General features: G+C 51.3%; 2 protein-coding genes across 11 annotated transcripts in view; one reads left to right on the top strand and one right to left on the bottom strand.

Moving 5' to 3' along the window:
* The window catches only part of TCFL5 (transcription factor like 5), a 21266-nt gene extending 8859 nt beyond the window's left edge, over positions 1–12407 (top strand). For 3 of the 10 annotated variants that reach the window (XM_023183322.1, XM_023183323.1, XM_023183321.1), the window contains one exon: positions 11355–12407. In XM_023183322.1, the coding sequence (XP_023039090.1) occupies positions 11355–11477 (123 nt within the window). In that variant the 3' untranslated portion in view covers positions 11478–12407. Of the gene's footprint in view, positions 1–6789; positions 7075–11354 lie in introns of those variants that run through there. The other 7 variants (XR_002724700.1, XR_002724699.1, XR_003306727.1 and 4 more) reach the window with 4 other exon arrangements.
* The window catches only part of COL9A3 (collagen type IX alpha 3 chain), a 31068-nt gene continuing 18610 nt past the window's right edge, over positions 12328–24785 (bottom strand). The window contains exons 11-18 of the mRNA XM_023183248.1: positions 23868–23960; positions 22938–22982; positions 19861–19893; positions 19479–19625; positions 19290–19344; positions 18557–18739; positions 14670–14747; positions 12328–12885 (exon numbers count right to left, since the gene is read on the bottom strand). Coding sequence (XP_023039016.1) covers positions 12695–12885; positions 14670–14747; positions 18557–18739; positions 19290–19344; positions 19479–19625; positions 19861–19893; positions 22938–22982; positions 23868–23960 — 825 coding nt within the window. The 3' untranslated portion in view covers positions 12328–12694. The remainder of the gene's footprint in view (positions 12886–14669; positions 14748–18556; positions 18740–19289; positions 19345–19478; positions 19626–19860; positions 19894–22937; positions 22983–23867; positions 23961–24785) is intronic.

The following is a 24785-nucleotide window of genomic DNA, read 5'->3' as shown; positions in this document are numbered from 1 at the left end:
GGGGGGACCCGAGTTCCAGGTCCCGGCCTCAGCGTTGCAGTGGCCAGGGTGAGTGGCTCTTTGGCCCTCCAGGAGTGAGCAGACCTTAGTGAGATAGATCCACAGGGTCCTGGCTTTGTACCTGGTCCAAGCTGTGGGGGAATTGCTGCTGTTGACCCAGGCAGGAATTGACTAGAGAACGAGCTAAGGTTGCTGCAACAAACAAGGACCCCTTTCAAGAAGGGCTCCCAGGCCTGGCGCAGTGACTCATGCTGTGATCCCAGCACTCTGGGAGGCTGAGGCGGGTGGATCATTTGAGGCCAGGAGTTCGAGACCGGCTTGGCCAACGTGATGAGACCCCCGTCTTTACTAAAAATACAAAAATTAGCTGGGCGTGATGGCACATGCCTGTAGTCCCAGCTACTCAGGAGGCTGAGGCAGGAGAATTGAACCCGGGAGGTGGAGGTTGCAGTGAGCCAAAATAGCGCCACTGCACTCCAGCCTAGGTGACAGAGCGAGACTCCATCTCAAAAGAAGGGCTTCTGTGTGTATGTCGTAGTGGGGCTGGAGAGGGGTCCCCTGCAGCTGGGCTGTGGTGAGTGAGGGCTCTTCTTTTCAGCGCCAGGCAATAGTTTGTCTTGTCTCTGTCCCTTTTTTATGTCCACATGACATTTACATCTTGTGAGTTGTATAATTTAGGTTCTTTATTTTCATTATGCATTTAATTGCGTTCTATAGCGATAGTATGTTAAATGTATTTTAATTGGATCATTTATGGTTACTTACAATGCAGTTACTCTTGAAAATTATTGTTAGAGGAAGACTGTTGTTTTGATAAAATAAAGCTTTTGTGTTTTAAAAATGCTTTAATGTTTTGGTTTTGTGTATCTATTAGCAAATCATTATTGATATAGTTTACTCAAGACAAAGGCATTTATAATTTTTGAAATTAAAAAATGTTAGTTGTATGTACAAAGATTAAGTAGACCGGTTGTTTATGGATATGATATTTTATATACATTCTGTTTGCTGAATATTTCTGAAATGTAATTACATTGAACCTGATTATTTCTGGGTCACGTTATTAGACCCACCAAGAAATAGGCTGAGGTCAAGTCAATTCACAATTTTTTCGGAGAATTAGAACCTAAAAAGCCAAAACACATGGGTTCTTAATTATTTCCTTAGTGACTTCCCCCTTTTACTTGCGTGCGTATTTTTGTCCTTAAAGACATAATACATGAGAGTTTTAAGTGATTTCTCTATATTATTTGGTATACATTTCACTCAGCAAGTCTTTTCCAGTGTGACCAGGCACTGCTGACGATGCTGGGGTCCCCTGGGCAAGACGGAGGCATGTCTGGCATGGAGGGAGGTGGGGGATGAGTAAACGTGAAGACACTGGGAGCAGGGCCTTGTGGATGGAGGATGCTGCTCTGAGCCAGCCTGACTGGGGCGCTGCTTTGGATTGGGTGGTTGAGGGAGGCTCCCAACCAAGGCCCAGTGATGGCAGGGAGCTGGCAGCCGGGACCTGGGAGCTGCAGGGTCGGAGGAGTGCTTGTCTGCCAGCCAGCGTTGCTGGGCAGGGCCCTGGGGCAGGCTGGGGCCTGGGGGACCACAAGTCCTGAGGGCTGGGGCCTTGGCAGTCTTTTGGCAGCAAGTGACATGACCTGACCCACGTCACCCCACTGCTGGGGGCACCGGATGCTGGGAATGGGAGTTGGACTGGGGTGAGAGTGGAAACCAGGAGTCTGCAGCAGCCGGGAGATGTGGCTGGCCGGGCAGTGGCTGCCGGGGGCGGCGCTGGGGAGGAGGAAAGGCACGAGGCTCCTTGTGTTTGTGGCGGTACTGGTTGGGGGGTGTGATGGGAAAAAGGCGTCAGGATTTGGCTTCAGTGACTGGGTTTACTGGGAGGGAAGACTCGGAGAAGCAGGATCTCGGCATTCTGGGGGCATCAGGTGGGGACATCGGGAGGCAGGGGATAGACAAGTATGGGGTGAGGGCAGGGCGGCGTCAGCCATCAGTGATTCACTTCCTGTTAGTTTTCTAGTGAACATAGGAAGTACAGTGATCATCTGTACACCTATCCTTCAATCTCCGCAATGAACATTTACCGTATTTACTTTGTACACACGCACAATTTCAAAGACAATTATAGACACGAACCTTCGTCTCTCAATATTTCTACATAAATCTTTGAAAGACAGGCCTTCCACGGAGCCCCAACACCACCATCATGCCTCACCAAGATGACGGGAAGTCGTTTTCATATCCTCTCATGCACAGACTCTTCAGATCTGTCCAAAATGTTCTTTTATTGCCACCATACGTGCCCGATTTTTTTCATTTTAATGTTTATTTTATTTTTTTGAGACAGGGTCTCACTGTCTCCCAGACTGGAGTGCAGTAGCATGATTATGGCTCACTGCAGCCTCTGCCTCCTAGATTCAAGCAGTCCTCCTGCCTCAGCCTCCTAAGTAGCTGGGACTACAGGTGTGTGCCATCATGCCCAGCTAATTTTATTTTTGTAGGGATGGGGTTTTGACATGTTTCACAGGCTGGTCTCATACTTCTGGGCCCAAGTGATCCTCCTGCCTCAGCCTCCCAAAGTGCTGGGATTACAAGCATGAGCTACCATGCCTGACCAATGTTTTAAATTTTTGTAGCAATAGGGTCTTGCTATGTTGCCCAGGCTGGCCTCCCAAAGTGCTGGGATTATAGGCATGAGCCACCACACCCAGCCAAAATATTCTAAAAATGACTTTCATAGCTGTTTTTTTCCCACAGTCCAGCACCCAGCCATGGATTATACACTGCATTTGATGACGGTTTTCAAGCTCTTTGAGCTGCCAGAATCCCACCCACAGTTATTAACTATGGCATTGAGGTTTTGAAGAGATCAGGCTAGTTATCTAGAGAGTGCCCCACATTCTGGGTTTAGACGGCTGTATTGACTTTTGGTAGTTTTATATTGTGGTGTAATTTCAAACTTACAGAAAAATTGCAAGAACAGTACAAAGAGCTCTTGGTAGGCCTGTCCAGGTTTGCTCCATTCTCCCTGCCAGTCCCAGTTTCCCGCCAGTATCTTTGGGATCCATTTGATAGTAAGTTGCAGACACCATGCTGCTTTATACCTAAGTACGTCCGTGGTTTTTTTGTTTTTGTTTTTGTTTTTTTGAGATGGAGTCTTGCTCTGTTGCCCACGCTGGAGTGTAGGGGTGCGATCTCAGCTGACTGCAACCTCTGCTTCCTGGGTTCAAGCAATTCTGCCTCAGTCTCTCGAGTAGCTAGTACTATAGGCGTGCGCCACCACCCCCGGCTAATTTTTGTATTTTTAGTAGAGATGGGGTTTCACCATGTTGGCCAGGCTGGTCTCAAACTGTTGACCTCAAGTGATCCCACCCACCTTAGCCTCCCAAAGTGCTGGGATTGCAGTTGAGCCACCACGCCCAGCTAATTTTTGTATTTAGTGGAGACGAGTTTTCACCATGTTGACCAGGCTGGTCTCGAACTCCTGACCTCAGGTGATCTGCCTGTCTCAGCCTCCCAAAGTGCTGGGATTACAGGCATGAACCACCACATTCGGTTTACTTTTTTTGTTTGTTTGAGATGGAGTCTCGCTCTTGTCACCCACTCTGGAGTGCAATGGCGTGATGTCAGCGTCAGCTCACTGCAACCTCCGCCTCCTGGGTTCAAGTGATTCTCCTGCCTCAGCCTCCCGAGTAGCTGGGATTACAAACGCGCGCTACCATGCCCAGTTAATTTTGGTGTAGACAGGGTTTTGCCATGTTGGCAGGCTGATCTCGAACTCCTGACCTCGGGTGATCCACCTGCCTCGGCCTCCCAAAGTGCTGGGATTACAGGCATGAGCCACCACACCTGGCCGAGTTTTAAATTTTTTTTGTTTGAGATGGAGTCTCGCTCTTGCCACCCAGTCTGGAGTGCAATGGTGTGATCCTGGCTCACTGGAACCTCTGCTTCTTGGGTTCAAGTGATTCTCCTGCCTCAGCCTCCCGAGTAACTGGGATTACAAATGCGCACCACCATGCCCTGCTAATTTTTGTATTTTTATTAGAGACAGAGTTTTGCCATGTTGACCAGGCTGGTCTCGAACTCCTGACTTCAGGTGATCCGCCTGCCTCGGCCTCCCAAAGTGCTGGGATTTACAGGCTTGAGCCACCACGCCCGGGCCCGGCCCCTGTGTTTACTTTTTTTTTTTTTTTTTGAGGAGGAGTCTCGCTCTGTCACCCAGGCTGGAGTGCAGTGGCCGGATCTCAGCGCACTGCAAGCTCCGCCTCCTGGGTTCACGCCATTCTCCTGCCTCAGCCTCCGGAGTAGCTGGGACTACAGGCGCCCACCACCTCGCCTGCCTAGTTTTTTGTATTTTTTTTAGTAGAGATGGGGTTTCACCGTGTTAGCCAGGATGGTCTCCATCTCCTGACCTTGTGATCCGCCCGTCTCGGCCTCCCAAAGTTCTGGGATTACAGGCTTGAGCCACCGCGCCCGGCCCGTATTTACTTTTTAATATCCATAATGATGAAAATGAGGACATTTAACATTGGTGCAAGACTGTTACTCACATTTTGCCTGCTGTTGCGATAGTGCCCACTACAACTTTTTCCCCAGTTGGGATGGCATCTGGGACGCTGGTTGTGTGTAGTTGTGAGATGCCCCTGCACACTGGGGGCCCTGAAGGCGCCAGCCACACCTGGGGCCTCCCTGTGGTGTCTGTCCCTCCCTTCTTCACACCAGCAGGTGGCTGAATCCCACTTTGTGTCTCCCTGCCATCTGCATCAGGCCCCGGTGTCGCTGTCCCTCACATGCCGTCTGGCGCCAGGCCCTGCTGCAGACTCGGACTGGCCTGTCCCTTCCGCCCTCCTTTCCTGCGGACATGCTGTGACTTCTCCCATGATCCTCCTCTGAGAACTCTCTGGACCTCGCTCGTGTCCTGTACCGGCAGCCGCCCATTTCCCTGCTCTCCTTGGCTGCCCGGCGCTTGTCTGTACCTCTTGAGCCACTGCATCCTCTCTTGGATCCATTCCCAGCAGCCTGTGACCGTGGCCTCCCATGCTGTTCAGTCACGCTACCATGCCCAGCTAACTTTTGTGTTTTTAGTATAGACAGGGTTTTGCCATATTGGCCAGGCTGGTCTGGAACTCCTGACCTCAGGTGATCCGCCCGCCTTGGCCTCCCACAGTGCTGGGATTACCAGCGTGAGCCACCACGCCCGGCCTACATTCAGATTTTCATTCTGTTTTTGAACATGCCACTGGAGGGCCTCTCGGCTGCAGAGCAAGCCTTTGTCGCTTGTTCGTGGCAGAATGAGCCGAACGCTGTGTTGTGACCTGTTTTAAAAATAAAGCATCTTGAAAAAGAAAAGCCATTCTAATGAGTTTATGTCTCCTTAGCTCTGGCCATTCTAATGAGTTTATGTCTCCTTAGCTCTGGCCACCTGAGCTCCTTGGTCCACTGTCCCCCTCTGGCCTGGGCTATGCTGGAGTCTTTCTGGGGCTCAGTCATTCACTTTTTTGGTTTTTCATGTGGGGTCAGTGGTAGTGCTTTCTCCGTCATAATTTGCTTTTATCTTTATTATCCAAAAACCTTATTTCTTTTATTTCCTTCTTTAATTTTATTCTGGCATCTTGGGTTGAAAGTTTATTTTGTCTATCTTGTTTTCTAATCAATGCATTATAGTAAATTTGTCCTGGTGTGTTTTTGAAACATTTCACAGGTTAGGACGCAATGCTTTCATTGTTTCTCGGTTCTAAATAGCTTGCAATTTTTCTTTTTCTTTTCTTTTTTTTTGAGACGGAGTTTCACTCTTGTTGCCCAGGCTGCCGTGCAATGGCGCGATCTTGGCTCACTGCAGCCTCTGCCTCCCGGGTTCAAGCAATTCTCCTGCTTCAGCCTCCCAAGTAGCTGGGATTATGGGCGTGTGCCACCACGCCCAACTAATTTTGTATTTTTATTGGAGACGGGGTTTCTCCATGTGAGTGAGGCTATTCTCAAACTCCTGACCTCAGGTGATCCGCCCGCCTCGGCCTCCCAAAGGCCCGGCCGCTTTCTTCCTGTTAATAACTTCCTGGTATATTTTCCTGACATATAGATAGAACTATTTCTTTTTTCCTACCAAGAAATTTTTTTTATTGTTGGTATTATTGTTTTTCTTTTTCTCTTTTTTTTTCCTCTCTCTCTCTCTTTTTTCATTTTTAGCGAGGGGCGCTCATTCTGTCACCCAGGCTGGAGTGCGGTGCGACCACAGCTTATTGCAACCTTGTCCTCTCGGCTCAGGTGATCCTCCTGCCTCAACCTCCTGAGTAGCTAGGACTATAGGCACCCATCACCACCACGCCTGTCTTGTTGTTATTCTTCTCATATTCACAAATCTAATATGGGTATCTACTTTGGTACGTTATCATCTCAATATGTTTTGATGTTATAAAAATTCCTTTAAAACTCGACTATTTCACATATGTTGTGTTGCAAATAGATGCTGACTGAGAGTGCAATGACATCAGTACTATGTCTTTAGCCTGGGCTCGGTTGAGGGGGACTAAAGGGATCGGTTCCTCTCTTTCACAGCTGCCCCAACTCCCAGGAGATGGGTTGTGGGCGGGCCCCGCAAGGGTCCAGATGGAACCACAGCTTAACCCTGCCTCTGCCCAACCGTCCACAGTGAAGGCAGGCGCTGGGGCTAGCCTCATCACTGTGTGAGAAGAGCTGAGATCTCGCCAGTGCCTGGTTACGTCTGAGAATGATTATTTTCTTCTTCCTTTCTTTTTTTTTGAAATTATCTTCTTTTAAATTTAGATGGATAATTAGGAATGATTCCAATTTAAGGTTCTAAGCATAAAATCCAGATACGTCATGTTATGGACTTGCTTCCTGCAGATGAAATCAGCAGAGTTGATGGAAAGAATCCTACAGAACAGCAGATCACAAATGGTTGTCTCCATGGAGCCGGAAGCTTTGCATTTGAAATTTCTACCTGGGCTCATTTCCAGGATTCGGATTCCTGAAGGCTTCGTCAGCACTTAATTCTTTGTTGACTGAAGGGGCTGGGACCGGTTCTCCACACGCAGACTGATCTTTGTCGTAAGTCACTTTTGTAAGGAGAGAGCAGCTAGGACACGTTGCCACGCCTTCCCCATTCTCCATATCTTCTTTGGTGATGGCGAAGTTATCTCCACATGGGCAGGGACAGAAATACGTCTCCGAGTCCTCGTCATGTGGAAGTCCTCGATTTCCACCTCGTTGCGGAACACTGCCATGGTCAGCGGGGGTCGCTGAAGGGGTGACGCCCTGGCAGTCTGAGACCATCTCCGAGGGTCCAACTTTGGTGGAGCCGGCCTGGGCTCTGACTTTCATTTAATTATCCTAAAAGGTGAATTCTATCTTACCAAATACAGGCAATTTTTTTTTCTTTTTTTTTTTTTTTTTGGATGGAGTCTTGTTCTGTCGCCCAGGTTAGAGTGAGTGGCGCGATCTCGGCTCACTACCAGCTCCACCTCCCGGGTTCACGCCATTCTCCTGCCTCAGCCTCCCGAGTAGCCGGGACTACAGGCGCCCACCACCTCGCCCGGCTAATTTTTTGTATTTTTAGTAGAGACGGGGTTTCACCGTGTTAGCCAGGATGGTCTTGATCTCTTGACCTCGTGATCCACCTGCCTCGGCCTCCCAAAGTGCTGGGATTACAGGTATGAGCCACCACACCCTGCCAATGTTTTTCGTATGTAGGCTTTAGGTATCAGAATGTAGGAAATTATCAAAATGTGGGGTCATCTTAAATTGCATCCTAAAACGTTTTAAAATTTGGGAAGAAACCAGGTGTGGTAGCTCACACCTGTAATCCCAGCACTTTGGGAGGCCGAGGTGGGTGGATCACCTGAGGTCAGGAGTTCGAGACCAGCCTGGCCAACATATTGAAACCCCGTCTCTACTAAAAATACAAAAATTGGCCAGGCGTGGTGGCACATACCTGTAATCCCAGCTACTCAGGAGGCTGAGGTGGGAGAATCACTTGAACCCAGGAGGCAAAGGTTGCAGTGAGCCAAGATTGTGCCATTGCACCCCAGTCTGGGTGACAAGAGCGAGACTCCATCTCAAAAAAAAAAAAAAATTGGGAAGAAATGAGTATATTTATATGCAGGCGTAGATTCTGAGTGTACGCAGTAGTTGGAAATGGCAGCTTGCTTGGTTGGGAAGTTGCTTAAAAGTGGATGGGTGGAATGTTATAGCCACTCCAGACGATTTAGAAGTTAAATCCTTGGCAGCATGGCTCTTACGTTCTCTGGACTTGAATTCAGTACAAACTTACCACAACTCATCAGCAAAGAGACTACACAGGCTGGGCACCGTGGCTCCCGCCTGTAATCCCAGCACTTTGGGAGGCTGAGGTGGGTGGATCACCTGAGGTCAGGATTCGAGACCAGACTGGCCAACATGGTGAAACCCCGTCTCTACTAAAAATGTAAAAATTAGCTGGTGGTGGCGGGTGCCTGTAATCCCAGCTGCTCAGGAGGCTGAGGCAGGAGAATCACTTGAACGAGGGGAGGCAGAGGTTGCAGTGAGCCGAGATCATGGCATTGCACTCTAACCTGGGTAAGTCTCAAAAAAAAAAAAAATTTTAAAAGCTGGACGTGATGACACGCACCTGTAGTTCCAGCTACTCGGGAGGCTGAGCCTGCAGTGAGCCTTGATTGTGCCACTGCATTCCAGCCTGAGAGACAGAGCAAGACCCTGTCCAAAAAAAAGACAACTCAAAAATGGGCAAAGCACTTGAATAGACGTTTCTCCAGAGAAGATACACAGATGGCCAATAAGCCCGTGAAAGATGCGCCAAGCTGTTAGTCATTAGGGAAATACAAATCAAGACCCAATGAAATACTACTTCACACATATTAGTATGGCTATTTAAAAAACCAAACCAAAACAAAAAACAGAAAATAGCAAGTATTGGCAAGGATGTGGGGAATTTGGAATCTCCGTGCATTGCTGATGGGGGTGTGAGTGGTGCCACCGCTGTGGAAAACAGTATGACAGCTCCTCAGAAGGTTAAACAGAGAATCACCAGAGAAGCATAAACCCCAAAAAGGTGAAACAGGGACCCAAATGGATGCTTTTCTATGAATATTCATAGCAGCACCTTTCACAGCAGCCAAAAGGCAGAAACTGACTCAAGTGGGCTCCAACAGACAAATGAGTAAACAGAGGTTTACCCACAACAGAACCTTATTCAGCCATGACAAGGAATGACATTCTGACCCAGGCTCCTGCGTGGATGGCCCTTGAGGACATTGTGCTGAGTGAAATAGGCCAGTCACAAAAGGGCAAACCCTGCAGAATTCCGTAAACGAGGCACCTGGAGCCGTCAGATTCATAGAGACAGAAAGCGGAATGGTACGTGCCAGGGGCTGGGGGCCGGAGTGGGTGTGGAGTCAGTGTTCAGTGGCTATGGAGCTGCTGTTTGCGGTGATGAAACGGTGGTGGCGGCGGCTGCACAGCACTGTGAACGGACTTCACACTGCTCCACTGTTCACTTACATGTGCTCAAAAGGCAAATTTTGTTCTATATTTTAATACCGCAATAAACAATATATAAACCTGGATTTAATCGTGTAGAATGCTATGTTTTAAAACAAACTTAACGGAAATTTTCAAATGTGCACAAAAATGGAGAGAATGATGAACTCCCAGGTCCCTCTAACTCAGTTTCAGGCATCGGCTTGTTTCACCTATGCCCTCGCCCGCCCTCCCCCACTGAACTATTTTAAAACAATTCCAAACATCATTTCATTCATAAATGTATCTTTAGAAAGAAAAGGCCTGTTTAAAAACAACTGCACTATCAGCTGCTTCCCGAGTGCCTTCGTTCCTTAGTACTCACCTCTGAGTCTCCTTCCCCAGTCTGAGCAGAATCTCCCGTGAGCCAACAGGTGTCTCTACAGTCAGCTCGTTTGAATCAGGGTCCAGACGTCGCATTTGGTTGATAGTTTTTAAATGTATCTTATCCCATAATAGTTCCCCCTTCCTTTCTTCCTCACCGTTCATTTGTTGAAAGGGAATGATTTGTCCTGTAGACGTTTCCGCATTCTGCACTTGGCATACTCGTGGTGGTGGGCGCCTGTCATCGGGCCGTCACCTGCGTCTCAGTCTGTCCTTTGGGAGGTGGAGGCCTTTTGTCAAAGACAGGTGGTGTGACAGGAGCAAGTCCACCCCACCCCCACCCTGCTGGCAGGGTCTCCCCAAGGACAGAGCCATCTCAGCAAGCAGCACCTCCACCGTGCTGGCCTCAGAACCCTCCGTGTGTGGCAGTGCAGAGGGTTAGGGAGTCGCCCTGGGATGGGGGTAGATGCCCCTGACTGGTTAATGGTTGAGACTTTTCAAAAGTTTTATTTTTTTGAGACAGAGTTTCACTCTTGTTGCCCAGGCTGGAGAGCAATGGCGTGATCTTGGTTCACCGCAGCCTCCGCCTCCCGGGTTCAAGCGATTCTCCTGCCTCAGCCTCCCGAGTAGCTGGGACTACAGGCATGCGCCACCTCACCCGGCTAATTTTGTATTTTTAGTAAGAGACAGGGTTTCTCCATGCTGGTCAGACTGGCCTCAAACTCCCAACCTCAGGTGATCTGCCAGTCTCGGCCTCCCAAAGTGCTGGGATTACAGGCATGAGCCACCGCGCCCGGCCTAATGGTTGAAACTTTTTAAAAATTTATTTTTTTGAGACAGAGTTTCACTCTTGTTGCCCAGGCTGGAGTGTAATGGCGTGATCTCGGCTCACTGCAGCCTCCACCTCCCAGGCTCAAGAGATTCTCCTACCTCCACCTCCCAAGTAGCTGGGATCACAGGCGCTTGCCACCACGCCCAGCTAATTTTTGTATTTTTAGTAGAGATGGGGTTTCACCATGTTGGTCAGTCTGGTCTTGAACTCCTGACCTCAGGTGATCCACCCACCTCAGCCTCCCAAAGTGCTGGGATTACAGGCATGAGCCACCGCGCCCGGCCTGAAACGTTTAATATATACACTGTACCTTCTCTCAGATGCTGGATTTACAGATTTATAGCTAGGGCCTGTTAATGGTTGGAACATTCATGTCAGGTATATTTTACCACAATAATACAACGTGGCCAGACATTCTGAGTATTGGAAAAACTAAAAGTACATGTACAGTGTAACTGCTATTTGAAAAAATAATGTTCAAATCTGTTTATTACATAAACCCCATTGTGAAGTATGACCCAGGTTCATGAATGACACCTTAAAACAGCAGATTTTAAAGTCATTTACATAGCTTTTAATTTCAACGTTTTGCACTTTGGAAGACAGCAGTTTTCATGTCTATTAATTCAGTACATTAACCATCACTTCTTAACTTTAGGAATTTGAGAGTGTATTTTGCGGTAAAACTGGCCGAAGGCTAAAGCTGAGCAGACCGGACTCCGTGGTGGCCTGTCCTGCACAGCAGAGTCTGCAGAGTAGCCCTGCGATGGAGATCAAGTGATTGGACTGAACAGGAATCCTCTGGGAGTGAACAGCCATTCCTTCGTGATCTATGCACATTTTCCGCAATCCTGGAACTCTGCTCAGATTGTCTGACTCGAAAAGCACGTGACGCAAGCTGTCGGGACTCCAGTAGGGACTTTGAGAGCACATTTTGTAAAAATATTTATCTAGAACCAAATACTTATCCATGAATGTCCTCTTAGACCATTTGGGGATGAAGCCATCTGAATAATTAGTAAGCATTTTTTCAATGCCCTGATTCCATCATGTTTTCTTAACATGATAAAAAATTAACATCCCTTGTACTTTCTTTAATCTTAAAAAGTACACTGCTTTTTACTTATTGTACTTACATTTTAAATACGCCCCTTTAGCAATTGGAACGAGTTAAATTGTTAACTGAAAACAGTTTGGAAATTTTATTTCATTTGTTAGGTCACACCCCCTTGTAATGATTCCGAGTCACGTGGTGGTGTACTGCCACATGCAGGACCATTTTAAACCTTTGTGCTAAACATTTTCCAGATACTTGCTTTAAAGCTACTTTTGTCCACAAATGAAATACTGTCACAGTAGATGCTTAAATGCCCACATTTCCATATCGAGAGTCATTACTTTATGTGTAATAAACTGTGGTGTTTGGAATTGAGTTTTTAAATGAGTGGCTTTATTTATCACAACAGGTAATAGCAATAGACGTTAGTGCAATACAAAGTCACCCTCAATAAATACTGTTAATTGGAGATGCAAGTTTGTACGCAAAACATCAGACTACACCTTTGTATGGGAGAGAATTTACTGTACATTAAATTCTTTATTTTTTGTTACTCTGTAGCCAGTCATTAATATGAAGATTTAATACATCATTTCATTGGGATGAGATCACAGTCTCTACACAAATGCTATGTAAACAAGTTACTGAATATTTTTCATCTCATGGAATTGTACACAATGTTTTATACAAACACCCCACCTTCTCTCCAATGCTGGGCTTACATGTTTATTAGCTAGGGCCTTTTGAGGTATGCGGTCAGGCGACAGCCCGATGAGGGTGCTCGCTGGCAGGGCCTGTGCGTCCAGTCGGCGGCCGAGGGGCAGCTGGGGTGCTCACTCTCCTGGACGTCGCCAGCCAGCCTGCCACACCCCTGCTCCTTCATGACCGCCCCGCTGTGCTTCAGGCGTTCTTGTCACTTGCTTATTTCCTTATGTTGAATTTTATGAGCTTCTAGAGCCTGATTTTTCCCCGACCCCTCCTAACACGGCTCCTTGGCAGGCTGAGGTGTCGCAGATCCCCGGTGTCCCCTGGGCCCCAATGGCACCTGGAAGCCCAGGATCTCCGGGAGGCCCAGGCTCGCCGGGAGCACCGTCCTGGCCATCCTTGCTGGTGCCGGGCACGCCTTGGGGTCCTTGGGACAGAGCAGAAGGGTGAGTTCAGCTGCAGCCGGGACTGAAAACAGGGGTACTTGGTGTCCAGCTGCGAGGCAGCCCTGCTCTTCCATCAGCTGTGGGGGGTCGGGGAGGCCAAGGGAACAGGGCGCACAAAGGCTCTCCGCGGGGCTGGCTGTCGGGAGTGCCCCGAGAAGGCCAGGCGTGGCTAGCCCCAGGCAAGGGTGCCGAGCCGTCCTGAGGACACCCGCACTCTGACTTGGGTTTGGTGGGGGCTGTGTGAGGAGTGGATTTGTAGTGGGCAGGGGGCCCGGGGTGGGGGCCCGGGGTGGCTTTGGTGAGTGATGACAGTGGAACCATAGGGGAAGGGGTGAGGGAAGAGGGAGTCAACCGCCTAAGTCGGGGTGTCAGAGCCATTCACTGAGATGAGGTGACAAACTCCAGAATGGTGAGGTCATGGCACAGCTGGGAGGCTGCTGTCCATCAGCAAGCGCACCACAGATGCTGTTCAAAGCCACACAGGTGGAGAGATGCGGCTAGGGGCCCGGGACACCTGCGCATTGGGACACCAGGTAGAGGCAGACCTAGGTCAGCAAAGGAGAGCCCAGGAGCATGGGGCGCCCAGAGAGCAGTGTGAGTGCATGGAGGAGAGGACAGGGCTCCAGGGCAACCAGGGAAAGGTGGGAGCAGGTGCCTTCTCGAAGACTGTTCAGGATCCTTCTCACCTAGGCACACACATCCTCGGAGTCTAAGGCCTCCTGGTTTTGAGAAGGCACCAGGCTAAGGCAGGGGCGGGCAGGGGATGGCCTTTGCCAGGGATCCTGGCGCGCCTCCCTCCGTGACAAAGCATTTATTTTTGACATTAGAAATGGAAACATTCGGCCGGGCGCGGTGGCTCAAGCCTGTAATCCCAGCACTTTGGGAGGCTGAGACGGGCGGATCACGAGGTCAGGAGATCGAGACCATCCTGGCTAACATGGTGAAACCCCGTCTCTACTAAAAAATACAAAAAACTAGCCGGGCGACGTGGCGGGCGCCTGTAGTCCCAGCTACTTGGGAGGCTGAGGCAGGAGAATGGCGGGAGCCTGGGAGGTGGAGCTTGCAGTGAGCTGAGATCGGCCACTGCACTCCAGCCTGGGCGGCAGAGCGAGACTCCGTCTCAAAAAAAAAAGAAATGGAAACATTCAATGTATGTACAGGTCAATGAAGAGAAAATTCTGTCAGAATTTAACTGAAATAGATACTGAATAGCTTAAACAGCATCTAACCAAATCGACTGAGCTTAAATAGATCCAGGAGGATCTGCTTACTGATTAAACTTTTTTTTTTTTTTTTGAGACGGAGTCTCGCTCTGTCGCCAGGCTGGAGGGCAGTGGTGTGATCTCGGCTCACTGCAACCTGCAACCTCCGCCTTCTGGGTTCAAGCGATTCTCCTGTCTCAGCCTTCCAAGTATCTGGAATTACAGGCACCCACCACCATGCCCGGCTCATTTTTGTATTTTTAATGGAGATGGGGTTCCACTATGTTGGCCAGGCTGGTCTCAAACTCCTGACCTCAGGTTATCTGCCTGCCTCAGCCTCCGAAAGTGCTGGGATTACAGGTGTGAGCCACCGCGCCCAGCCCCGATTAAACTTTTATGTATTACAGTGGTTACTGAGACAATTCCTAATCTTGCCTCTAAGATTGCTTTGCCAAGAGAAGAGGAAAAGAGACCCATTCGTAACCCAAGCACACCCCACATAAAGCTACAAGATGGCGGAGGAGATGCCACCCAGTGAAGCCGTGCTGGCCGCGCACTCGTACCTTGGGGCCCCTGGTCTCCGTCAGGCCCGTCCAGTCCTGCTCCTGCCACGCCTTTGTCTCCTCTGTCACCCTGGTTTCCTGTCACGAGGTGTGGATACGGACACATGGTTAGAGTATCTGTTGCAGCCACAGCACAGCGGTGTCTGATCGACTTTCGTAACAAACAGGGTTCCCGCTTTTTACCGAAGTACAGACGTCACACACAGGGCTTGACGGGGTCCGACGAGAGGGACCCACCTGTACACAGTCTTGTGCCGCAGGACGGCTGCAGGTCGACGACCCACCATATAGGCGATGGTGGTCCCATGAGATTATCATACCCACTTTTCACCATACCTTTCCCGTGTTTGGATGTGTTTAACACAGATACCCACCACTGTGTTAGACCCGCCCGCAGGACCCAGCACAGCAACAGGCTGTGCAGGTCTGCAGCCATAGGCCCCAGGCTGTGGCTCACGGCCCAGGGGTGAGGGAGGCTGGGCTTGCGCAAGTGAACTCAGATGTTCCCACAGCGAAACCGCCCAGTGGCACGGCCGTCAGAACATATGCCTGCTGCTGAGCCCTGCATGGCTGAACGACCTCCCGGACCTCCGGCAGCCAATTTGAATGGGATTTTAGTTTTGTTCAAAATATTTATGCCTATTAAGCAGTTGACTATTTATTAATATTTTATAATCCTATTTTAAATGATTTTCGACCCATGGGTCATCTAAGGGCATTTTCACGTCCCTCTAATTGCATCATTCAAATCTTACGTCTGTGTTTTGCTGGGTGAGGAGAGGGGTGTGTTACCATCTATTTTTTTTTTTTGAGACAGGCTCTCTCTCTGTTGCCCAGGCCGGAGTGCAGTGTTATGATCATAGCTCACTGTAGCCTCAACCTCCTGGACTCAAGGGATCCTCCCACCTCAGCCTCCTGAGTAGCTGGGATTACAGGCACCCACCATGCCCGGCTAATTTTATGGAGATTGGGTCTCACTGTATTGCCTCAGCTGGTCTTGAACTTCTGGCCTCAAGACATCCTCTCGCCTTGGCCTCCCAGAGTGCCAGGATTCCAGGCTGAGCCACCACGCCCAGCTGTGTCAGCCCTGGCTTTGTGTGCCCGGAAGCCACGAGGCTGGATGCATACAGGTCACTCTAGGATTTGCTCCCGGTAGAGTGAGCCTTTGTCAACGCAGGGATCCCGTAAGGCAGGCAGCATCACAGAGCCGGTCTGTTTTGTCTGATGGTCATTGCAGCGGCACCAACTTTGTTTTGCTTGGTGTTTGTGTGTCTGTTTCAATCCTGCAATCCTGCTACCTTCTGAAATTGATGAGAAGCACAGGTGCGATTGGCGGTGCCAACGTTGAGGCAGCCACTGCCCATCTGCACATCACGCACGGCCATGGGCGGGAGCAGTGCCCATGGCCTGGGAACTCGGGTGGGCCTCCCCAGCGGGGCAGCGGGCTTCAGTGGCCCCTGGTGCCCAGTGTGTCTGGCGTGACTGGCCCGACGCTACAGGCTGACCTACTGTGCCCTTGGGCAGCAGAAGGCGGTCCTGCTGGTGCTCCTTTTCCAGGGAGGGGGCTCGAGGCACAGCAATAACAGAGGCTTCCAAGTGAGGACCTGCAGTGGGTCCAAGCGTGCATTTATATTCACATTCAGTTCCCATGGTCAGCTCTGGGCATCGTGCCGGCTTCACCGACCACGGCTCGAGGCACTAAGCACCTCTCCAGGGAGCGGCTCCTGCCGCAGACGTGCCCATCTTCACAGGGCGCAAAAGTGCAGCCGTCCTAGAGGCCGGCCAGGATGGTCAGGACGGTCAGGGACATGGGTCAGTGTGGTCTCTGCTCACTAATTCCACCACACCCCTCTCTGAGAACCGGTCATGGTCATTAATGTGCTTTTTGAATTTTCTTTTCTTTTTTCTTTTGAGACGAAGTCTTGCTCTGTTGCCCAGGCTGGAGTGCAGTTGTGTGATCTCGGCTCACTGCAACCTCCACCTCCTGGGTTCAAGCAATTCTCCTGCCTCAGCCTCCTGAGTAGCTGGGATTACAGGCACGTGCCACCACGTCCAGCTAATTTTTGTATTTTTAGTAGAGATGGGGTTTCACCATGTTGGTCAGGCTGGTCTCGAACTCCTGGCCTCAGGTGATCCACCCACCTCGGCCTCCCAAAGTGCTGGGATTACAGGCGTGCGCCACCGCGCCTGGCCTGAATTTTATTTTCAAAGTCTTGAAGGAGTCCAGGTCCCTATCTGGAGAAAATCTTATGTGGTCTCTTTCTGAAGACTGCAGTCCCTCATGTGGCATAAGACTAGCCTAGATGGCCTGAGAAGGTCATAACTTAAAGAAGTTTCCAGGAAAACAGGAAGCTATTTGATAATTTGGACATATGGACAACAAAATGAATTTGACACCGAAGTGCTGAAAATCTTCAATCTCAGTATCTTTAAAATAAGTGAAATAATATCACTAACTATGGAATACGACCACCTTGCTAAATAGTTCAATTTCGTCTCAGAGATGAAGACGAACTCGCAGAGTTAGGTTTCCTTTAGAAACGTTTTTCTTAAGCTATTTTTGGGAAGCAGGACAGTATCTGGTCCGAAAGGTGGGATCCACTGGAATCGTGAGCTTTAAATCCTTCACTTGGGCTGAAGGGCAGCTGACCAGATGTCGCAGATGGAAGGCATCTTGACATTTAAAAATTCTGGTAAGGGTTCATGTCCAACGGTTAACACAGTTGTGTGTCTTCCATGCCTCCAGACCTCCCCAGTTTATACCTGGGTACCTCAAAGCCTTTCTGGCAAGTCAGCACTGCCAGCCATGCACACAGCACAGCCGCATGGAGGATCAGCAGTTCATCAGCGAATGTCAGTGATTTTCGTCTTGTTTCTAAATTAAAGCTTTCTGTGTTCTTTATGGCCCTTAATATGGAGAGAACTTTGAGTTTCGTATGTTTGCCTTTTCCAACAGAAATTTTCACATGCTGCCAGTTTTCATGAAGGTGCATCTTGTCAATATAAATGCAACTCTAACTTATTCATTCCTCACATTTTATTTTTTTGAGACAGAGTTTCGCTCTTTTTGCCCATGCCAGAGTGCAATGGCGTGATCTAAGCTCACTGCAGCCTCCGCCTTCCAGGTTCAAGCGATTCTCCTGCCTCAGCCTCCCGAGTACCTGGGATTACAGGTGCATGCCACCACATCTGGCTAATTTTGTATTTTTAGTAGAGACGGGGTTTTACCACATTGGCCAGGCTGGTCTTGAACTCCTGACTTCTAGTAATCCACCTGCCTTGGCCTCCCAAAGTGCTGGGATTACAGGCGTGAGCCACCGCACCCGGCCATTCCTCACTCATTTTTTTTTTTTTTTTTATGGAGACTCCAGTCAAGCTGGAGCGCAATGGTGCCAACTCAGCTCACTGCAACCTCTACCTCCAGGGTTCAAGAGATTCTCCTGCCTCAGTCTCCTGAGTAGCTGGGATTATAGGTGTGTGCCACCAGGCCCGGCTAATTTTTGTATTTTTAGTAGAGACGGGGTTTCACCATATTGGTCAGGCTGGTCTGGAACTCCTGACCTTGTGATCTGCCCACCTTGGCCTCTGAAAGTGCTGGGATTCCAGGCGGGAGCCACTGCCCGGCCTTCGCCACAGTTTTAATCAACCTCTCCCTGCCAAATATTGTTCTAATGGTATTTGAGAAAAATATCTTATTTTAAAAATGTTCCAGTTCCCACAGGATTACTAAGGCGTTAACTGCACTAGGCCCCAAAATATGAGGGGCCCCTGCCTTCTGGGAATTACCACTGAGGGCGCTTGGCAGGCACCAGAAGCAGCACCTACTAACGAGTCAGTCTCAGGGATTTTTACAGCAGGGTGACCGTATCGTGGGGTCGACCACTCACCTCTGGGCCCGGGGTCTCCCAGCTCCCCAGTGGGACCGCGGTATCCAGGGGGTCCTCGAGCGCCAGGGTGACCAATGGAGCCTGGGGGTCCTGGGGGTCCAGGGGGGCCAGCGGGACCGGGCCGGCCAATGGAGCCCGGTGCCAAAGGCTTCCTCAGGTGCGTGGCTAACTGTGCAATTTGTTCTTTGGGAAAACAAGGGCGCAGATGTTTACTTGAGAGAGGATCATCGAAAGTATTGTTATGTAAAGCCTAAAATATCTACAGAGTGCTGCCTTCCAGAAGGAAGTTTGCCTTCTGATGGATGGAAAATGGTTTAACTGCTTTGGGGTGATGAAGGCCGGAGCTAAAAAGGACCCCCCAACCCCTTGGAGCCTGAGAAGCCTGAGAGAGGGAAGGTGAAGGAAGTGCCCTTGGGGGTGTCCGGGGACCTGCCCTGCCAGCCACAGGGGCACACTCCGCCGTTCTTGTACCCATCGCATTCAGTCGACTTCAGGGCGTCTGCTGCGTGCCGGGCATCTGGTTGAATCCGGGGCCGGAGAGTGGGCCATCCTCTGGTGCAGAGGACGGGCAGACGCCAAGGCGGACGTGGACCCCCAAGGGCTAACAGGCAGGGTGAGTGCTAGCGGCTCAGTCTGGCTGGAAAGTGGTGGCGCGAAGGCTGTGTGCAGCCCCTGGCACGGGAACCCCAGGTGGTGACGGGCCCTGCCGCAGCCGTACGGGTGTCTGACTTACCGCTGATCAGCCCCCCACACAGCTCCCTGATGCGCTGCTCGCTGGCCTCCTTCCCCTGGAATTCACCCCACACATTCCTCAGCATGGGGCGGCAGCCTCCGTAAGGCATTCCCACCATCACCCCGCAAAGTGACTTCCTTCAGGAAAAAATAGGATCTCAATCCTGTGAAAGCTGGAAAAGCGACGTACCGGGACGCCCGGCTTCCCCGTGATGCCAGGAACACCCTGGACACCCTGGAGGCCCAGAGGACCGGGGGGCCCGGGGACACCCTGAACGCCGCTGGTGCCGTTGGGACCCTGGATGCCTTTAGGGCCCAGCTCCCCTCGACCGCCAGACTGTAGAGAAACAGAGGAAGGCAGGTCAGGGGCGAGCCCAGGAGCCCGGACCCACCCTGATATGCTCTTTTCCTGGCCGGCACGGAGCCATCTTGCCCGGCCTTGACCAGAGCAAGCTTTTTCACAATCTCAGATCTGAGCAGTGCCCTGCAGGGCCGCCTGGTTGCCCAGCAGTGGGCAGGAAGCCAGCAGGCACCCACAGATTGTGTCGTCAGAACAGTTGCCGGGCACTCACCTCTCCCTTGGGTCCGACCGGGCCGCTGGGACCCTGAGGAGAGAAGAGTTGTGTGTTTTAACTAAGTGTGTATTGTTGGGTGGGTGGGAAGTAGCCAGTCGAGGATAAAATAAATCAACTCATCTACACACCTGCTATTAGACTACATCCAAATATTGACAGTGATTCCTTCCTTCTGTTCTTCTATATACATTTTTTATATTGCTGTGATTGTGTTGATTGATTGAAGCTTTTTAAAAACTTACTTTCCCGGGAAGAGTGACTTTGGTAGCTGTGTGGTGCTATCTCCTACACACGCTTACTTCGTTTCCATTCCTTTTTCTTACTAACATGCCTAATGCTAGGCTGAACCTCTCTGCCCTAAAACCCTGGGACCCCCTCCAGCCAGGTCCTCAGGAATGACTGGCCGCAGGTGCGTCAACACACGGTCGGCTGGGTTGAATGTCTCCTCCAAAACACATGATGGAATTGAAGGGCCACTGCAATGCTGTTAAGAGGTGGGGCCTTGGCCGGGGGCAGTGGCTTAAGCCTGTGATCCCAACACTTTGGGAGGCCGAGACAGGCGGATCATGAGGTCAGGAGATTGAGACCATCCTGGCTAACACGGTGAAACCCCGTCTCTACTAAAAAATACAAAAAAACTAGCCGGGCAAGGTGGCGGTGCCTGTAGTCCCAGCTACTCGGGAGGCTGAGGCAGGAGAATGGCGTAAACCCGGGAGGCGGAGCTTGCAGTGAGCTGAGATCCGGCCACTGCACTCCAGCCCGGGTGACAGAGTGAGACTCCGTCTCAAAAAAAAAAAAAAAAAAAAGAGGTGGGGCCTTTAAGAGGTGATTAGGTTTGAGAGCTCTGCTCTCCGGAGTAGACTAACGCCATTGTCTCCACAGTGGGTTTCTCATGAAAAGGATGGGTTGGGCCCCTTCCCCGGCTCTGGCACCTCCTCTCGGCCCTTCTGCCTTCTACCAGGGAATGACGCAGCGGGGAGGCCCTCCATGGATGTGCCCCTCGGTCTGGGCTTCCCAGCCTCCAGAACTAGGAACCACATGAATCTCTTTTCCTGGTAATTACCCAAGCTGTGGTGTTCTGTTACAGCAGCAGCAAACGGACTGACACAGCCTAACCACACATCCGAGCCAAGCTGTGGTGTTCTGTTACAGCAGCAGCAAACAGACTGACACAGCCTAACCGCACATCCGAGCCAAGCTGTGGTGTTCTGTTACAGCAGCAGCAAACGGACTGACACAGCCTAACCACACATCCGAGGGACCAACCGGGCCCGGGCACCATGCCCCACTGAGGCCAGGAGGGTAGGGGTCACCTCACACAGCCCGACTGTGGGGTCACCTCACATAGCCCAACCGTGCGAGTAGCTGACAGCAAAGCCTTAGGTTTCCCGAAACGCCTGCCAGGGGCTCTGCCCCTCACCCCACAAGCAACAGTAGCCAGGTAGGGCAGCTTCTGGGATTCCAGGGTCCATTTGTCAGGGTTGTCTAAGAATCCACTAAATGGGCCAGGCAGGGTGGCTCATGCCTGTAATCCCAGCACTTTGGGAGGCCAACGCTGGCGGATCACAAGGTCAGGAGTTTGAGACCAGCCTGACCACCACCATGGTGAAACCCTGTCTCTACTAAATACAAAAATTAGCCGGGTGTGGTGGTAGGCACCTGTAGTCCCAGCTATTCGGGAGGCTGAGGCAGGAGAATTGCTTGAACGCAGGAGGCGGAGGTTGCAGTGAGCCGAGATCCCACCACTGCACTCCAACCTGGGGACAGAGTAAGACTCCGTCTCAAAAAAAAATTTAAAAAAGAATTCACTACATGAAACACATACAACTGAGGTCTTTTGGCCAGAGGCACAAAAAGTTTACACGGGGCTGGGGGGGTCTGCCAGAGACTGGGGTCCCTGAGGCTAGGCCGCTTCTATTTCAGCCAATCACAAAGGAAAGACTCAATCACAGATTAAAAACCCTGGCCTCGGGAAAGCCAGAAAGGCCTTCCTTTCCTCGGACTAATGACTGCTCCATTTGTTACCTCCTGAAGGAGAAATGTGTCTATCAAGGGACTCAAACCAGAACCTAATTTTATGCTTCACCTGAGTTTCAGGCCTGTGGAAGTGGAGTTTTCTTCAGTTAAAACCCAGCTGCGGGCCTGGCGCGGCGGCTCATGCCTGTAATCTCAGCACTTTGGGAGGCCAAGGCGGGTAGATCACCTGAGGTCAGGAGTTTGAGACTAGCCTGGCCGACATGGTGAAACCCCATCTCTACTAAAAATACAAAAAATAGGCCAGGCACCGTGGCTCGCACCTGTATTCTCAGCACTTTGGAAGGCCGAAGTGGGCGGATTGCCTGAGGTCAGGAATTTGAGACCAGTCTGGCCAGCATGGTGAAACCCTGTCTCTACTAAAAAATACAAAAATCAGCCAGGCGTGGTGGCAGGTACCTGTAATCCCAGCTATTCAGGAAGCTGAGGCAGGAGAATCGCTTGAACTAGGGAGGTTGCAGCGAGCTGAGATCGCGTCACTGCATTCCAGCCTGGGCAAAAGAGCGAGACTCCGAGACTCCGTCTCAAAAACAAACAAACAAACAAAACCCCCCAGAAAACATAAAAAATTAGTCGGCTGTGGGAGGGCCTGTAATCCTGGCTACTCGGGAGGCTGGGGCAGGAAAATCGCTTGAACCAAGGAGGCAGAGGCTGCAGTAAGCCCAGATCGCGCCACTGTGCTCCAGCCTGGGCAACAGAGCAAAACTTCGTCTCAAAAAAAAAAAAAAGAAAACCCCCAAAAAACAAAAACAAGAAAACAAAACAAAAACGCTGCTGTGACTGCTTCAGGCAGGTGCCACTCCCCAGGGCAGAGTGCGGGAGCCCCACAGGTCTGACCCGGTCAGGTCAGACTTCAGAGCCGCCTCGCTTTCCTGCCAGGGCCTCTGCCCGACCCTGCTCCATCCCCACGCTGCCCAGCACAGCTACAGATCTTCCACCGAGAGCTGCAGATTTTGACCCTGTCCCCAGGACTGCTCCCCGGCCACAGTGACAACCTCGCTCCCAGCTATTGGTGACAGTGAGGTTACCTAATTACTCACCAGTTCTCCTTTATCGCCAGGAAGCCCGTCGGAACCTGCAATGCCCTGAAAACAAAACACCCCAAAGTTAAAAGAGCTGTTGATGCGTGAGTAGAGACTTCATGCCTTAAACTCCCTGCTCTCAAGCCTCCGTGGGTGTAAAGTTCATCCTGAGGTCCAGGCCAAAAGCCCAGGCCCCAGGGCTGCCTTTTAATCAGCTCCAAAGGCAGCCCAGGACCCTGCCTTGGGAGAACTGCAGGCAGAGGCGAGGCCAAAAAAACAGAAGATATTTGTTTGCATAATGAGGCTTTTCTGCCTAGCAGAACCTAGGGTGGGGGTTCGATTGCTGCAGGCCCTCCAGCTGTATGCAAAGGCCTTGTACCCAGAAGTGAGAGCACTGCAGGGGAGGCACAAAAACCACCGCCCCACTCACCCAGACAGGCAGTGCAGGAGGGCAGGGCAGCCACGACCACGGCCCCACCCACCCTGACACTTTTCCAGAGAGAAAAGTGCTTGGAAGAGCAGAAATGCATTTCGAATCTGCCTGCAAAACACACATGCAGAGCCTAGCCCCTTCCCTCTGTTAGTTCTCCAAAAGGACAGCAGGAAACACCTCCGTCCTTATGAGGGTCCCTATTGGTGCCTCCTGTACCAGAAGTAGCTTCTGTTGCACCCAGGACCATGCAGGGACACTCTGGCCAGCCGTCTGCACCCAGGAAGGCAGCGGGGGACGCTGGGGCATGCCTGGGGGCTGGGTGCCCAGTGCTGTTGTCGCTGTCCTAAGCAGGAGTGACAGGAGCCAGAAAGGGCGACCGACGGAGACAGCAAGAGGAGAAAGGAGGCTCAGCATCCCTAAAACACAGCCAGGGCCAGAGCCAGCGCAGGCGGAGTCTGGGAGAAGCTGTGCAGCTTTGCCATCGTTCCTTTTGCCCCGGCCTGCGCCCAGCTCACCTGGTCTCCCTTAGGACCTGCGGTGCCTCCCGGACCCTGGGAGTGGAGAAAAGGCTCTGGATTAGAGGAACGACAGGAATCCCTAAAGTAAGCCTGCCCTGGGCCCAGGAATGGGAAACACCTCCCCACATCCCCATCTGTGCTGTACAAAGGGCTTCTGTGAACATGGGCTCCCAGACACAGGCCCAGAGACCCAGCTCCGGTTCACAGCCTCTGGGCCCAACGGCTCTGTCCAGGCTCCCCTTGTGGGTAGTGCCGTCCCATTAGGTTTGGCATCGTTTGTAGCACCCGTGAATTCGTGCGGGTGTTTCTGCACAATCGCAGGATGATTCCATCACAGTGGAGTCAAAGATGCAAAAGGTCATCTAATCACCTTCCCCTGGGATTGTGAAATTAGGACATGTCCGGGAGTTGCTATGAACCCCTTTAAAAAACGTCCACGTGCTCGCATGGCCGCGTGAGAACTTGCCCAAGGGGCAGAAAAGCAGGAGGCTTTCCTGTGAGTTTAAAGCAAAAGGGAAATTCAGCCACCAGGCCCCACCCACACCTGGGACAGGCGCAGTACCCGCAGGGCAAGTGCCAGCCCTGACATCTCTCGGAGGCCCTGAGGTTGCTGGCATGGCCCCCACCTCTGGAGTGTCCTGCCTGGCCTGGAGGCTAAAGAACAGCCCGTTACGCCCCATGGGGCGGTGGTGTCTACAGCCCTGGCCGTCACCCTGGAATGGCCGTCACCCCGGAGTGACCGTCACCCCGGAATGGCCGTCACCCCGGAATGGCCGTCACCCCGGAGTGACCGTCACCCCGGAATGGCCGTCACCCCGGAATGGCCGTCACCCCGGAGTGACCGTCACCCCGGAATGGCCGTCACCCCGGAATGGCCGTCACCCCGGAGTGACCGTCACCCCGGAATGGCCGTCA

The sequence above is a fragment of the Piliocolobus tephrosceles genome, chromosome 20 (assembly GCF_002776525.5).
Source record: "Piliocolobus tephrosceles isolate RC106 chromosome 20, ASM277652v3, whole genome shotgun sequence".
In the NCBI taxonomy this organism is placed as follows: domain Eukaryota; kingdom Metazoa; phylum Chordata; class Mammalia; order Primates; family Cercopithecidae; genus Piliocolobus; species Piliocolobus tephrosceles.
The sequence above is the reverse complement of the archived record's forward strand: the minus strand, read 5'-3'. Positions and strand labels throughout refer to the sequence as shown.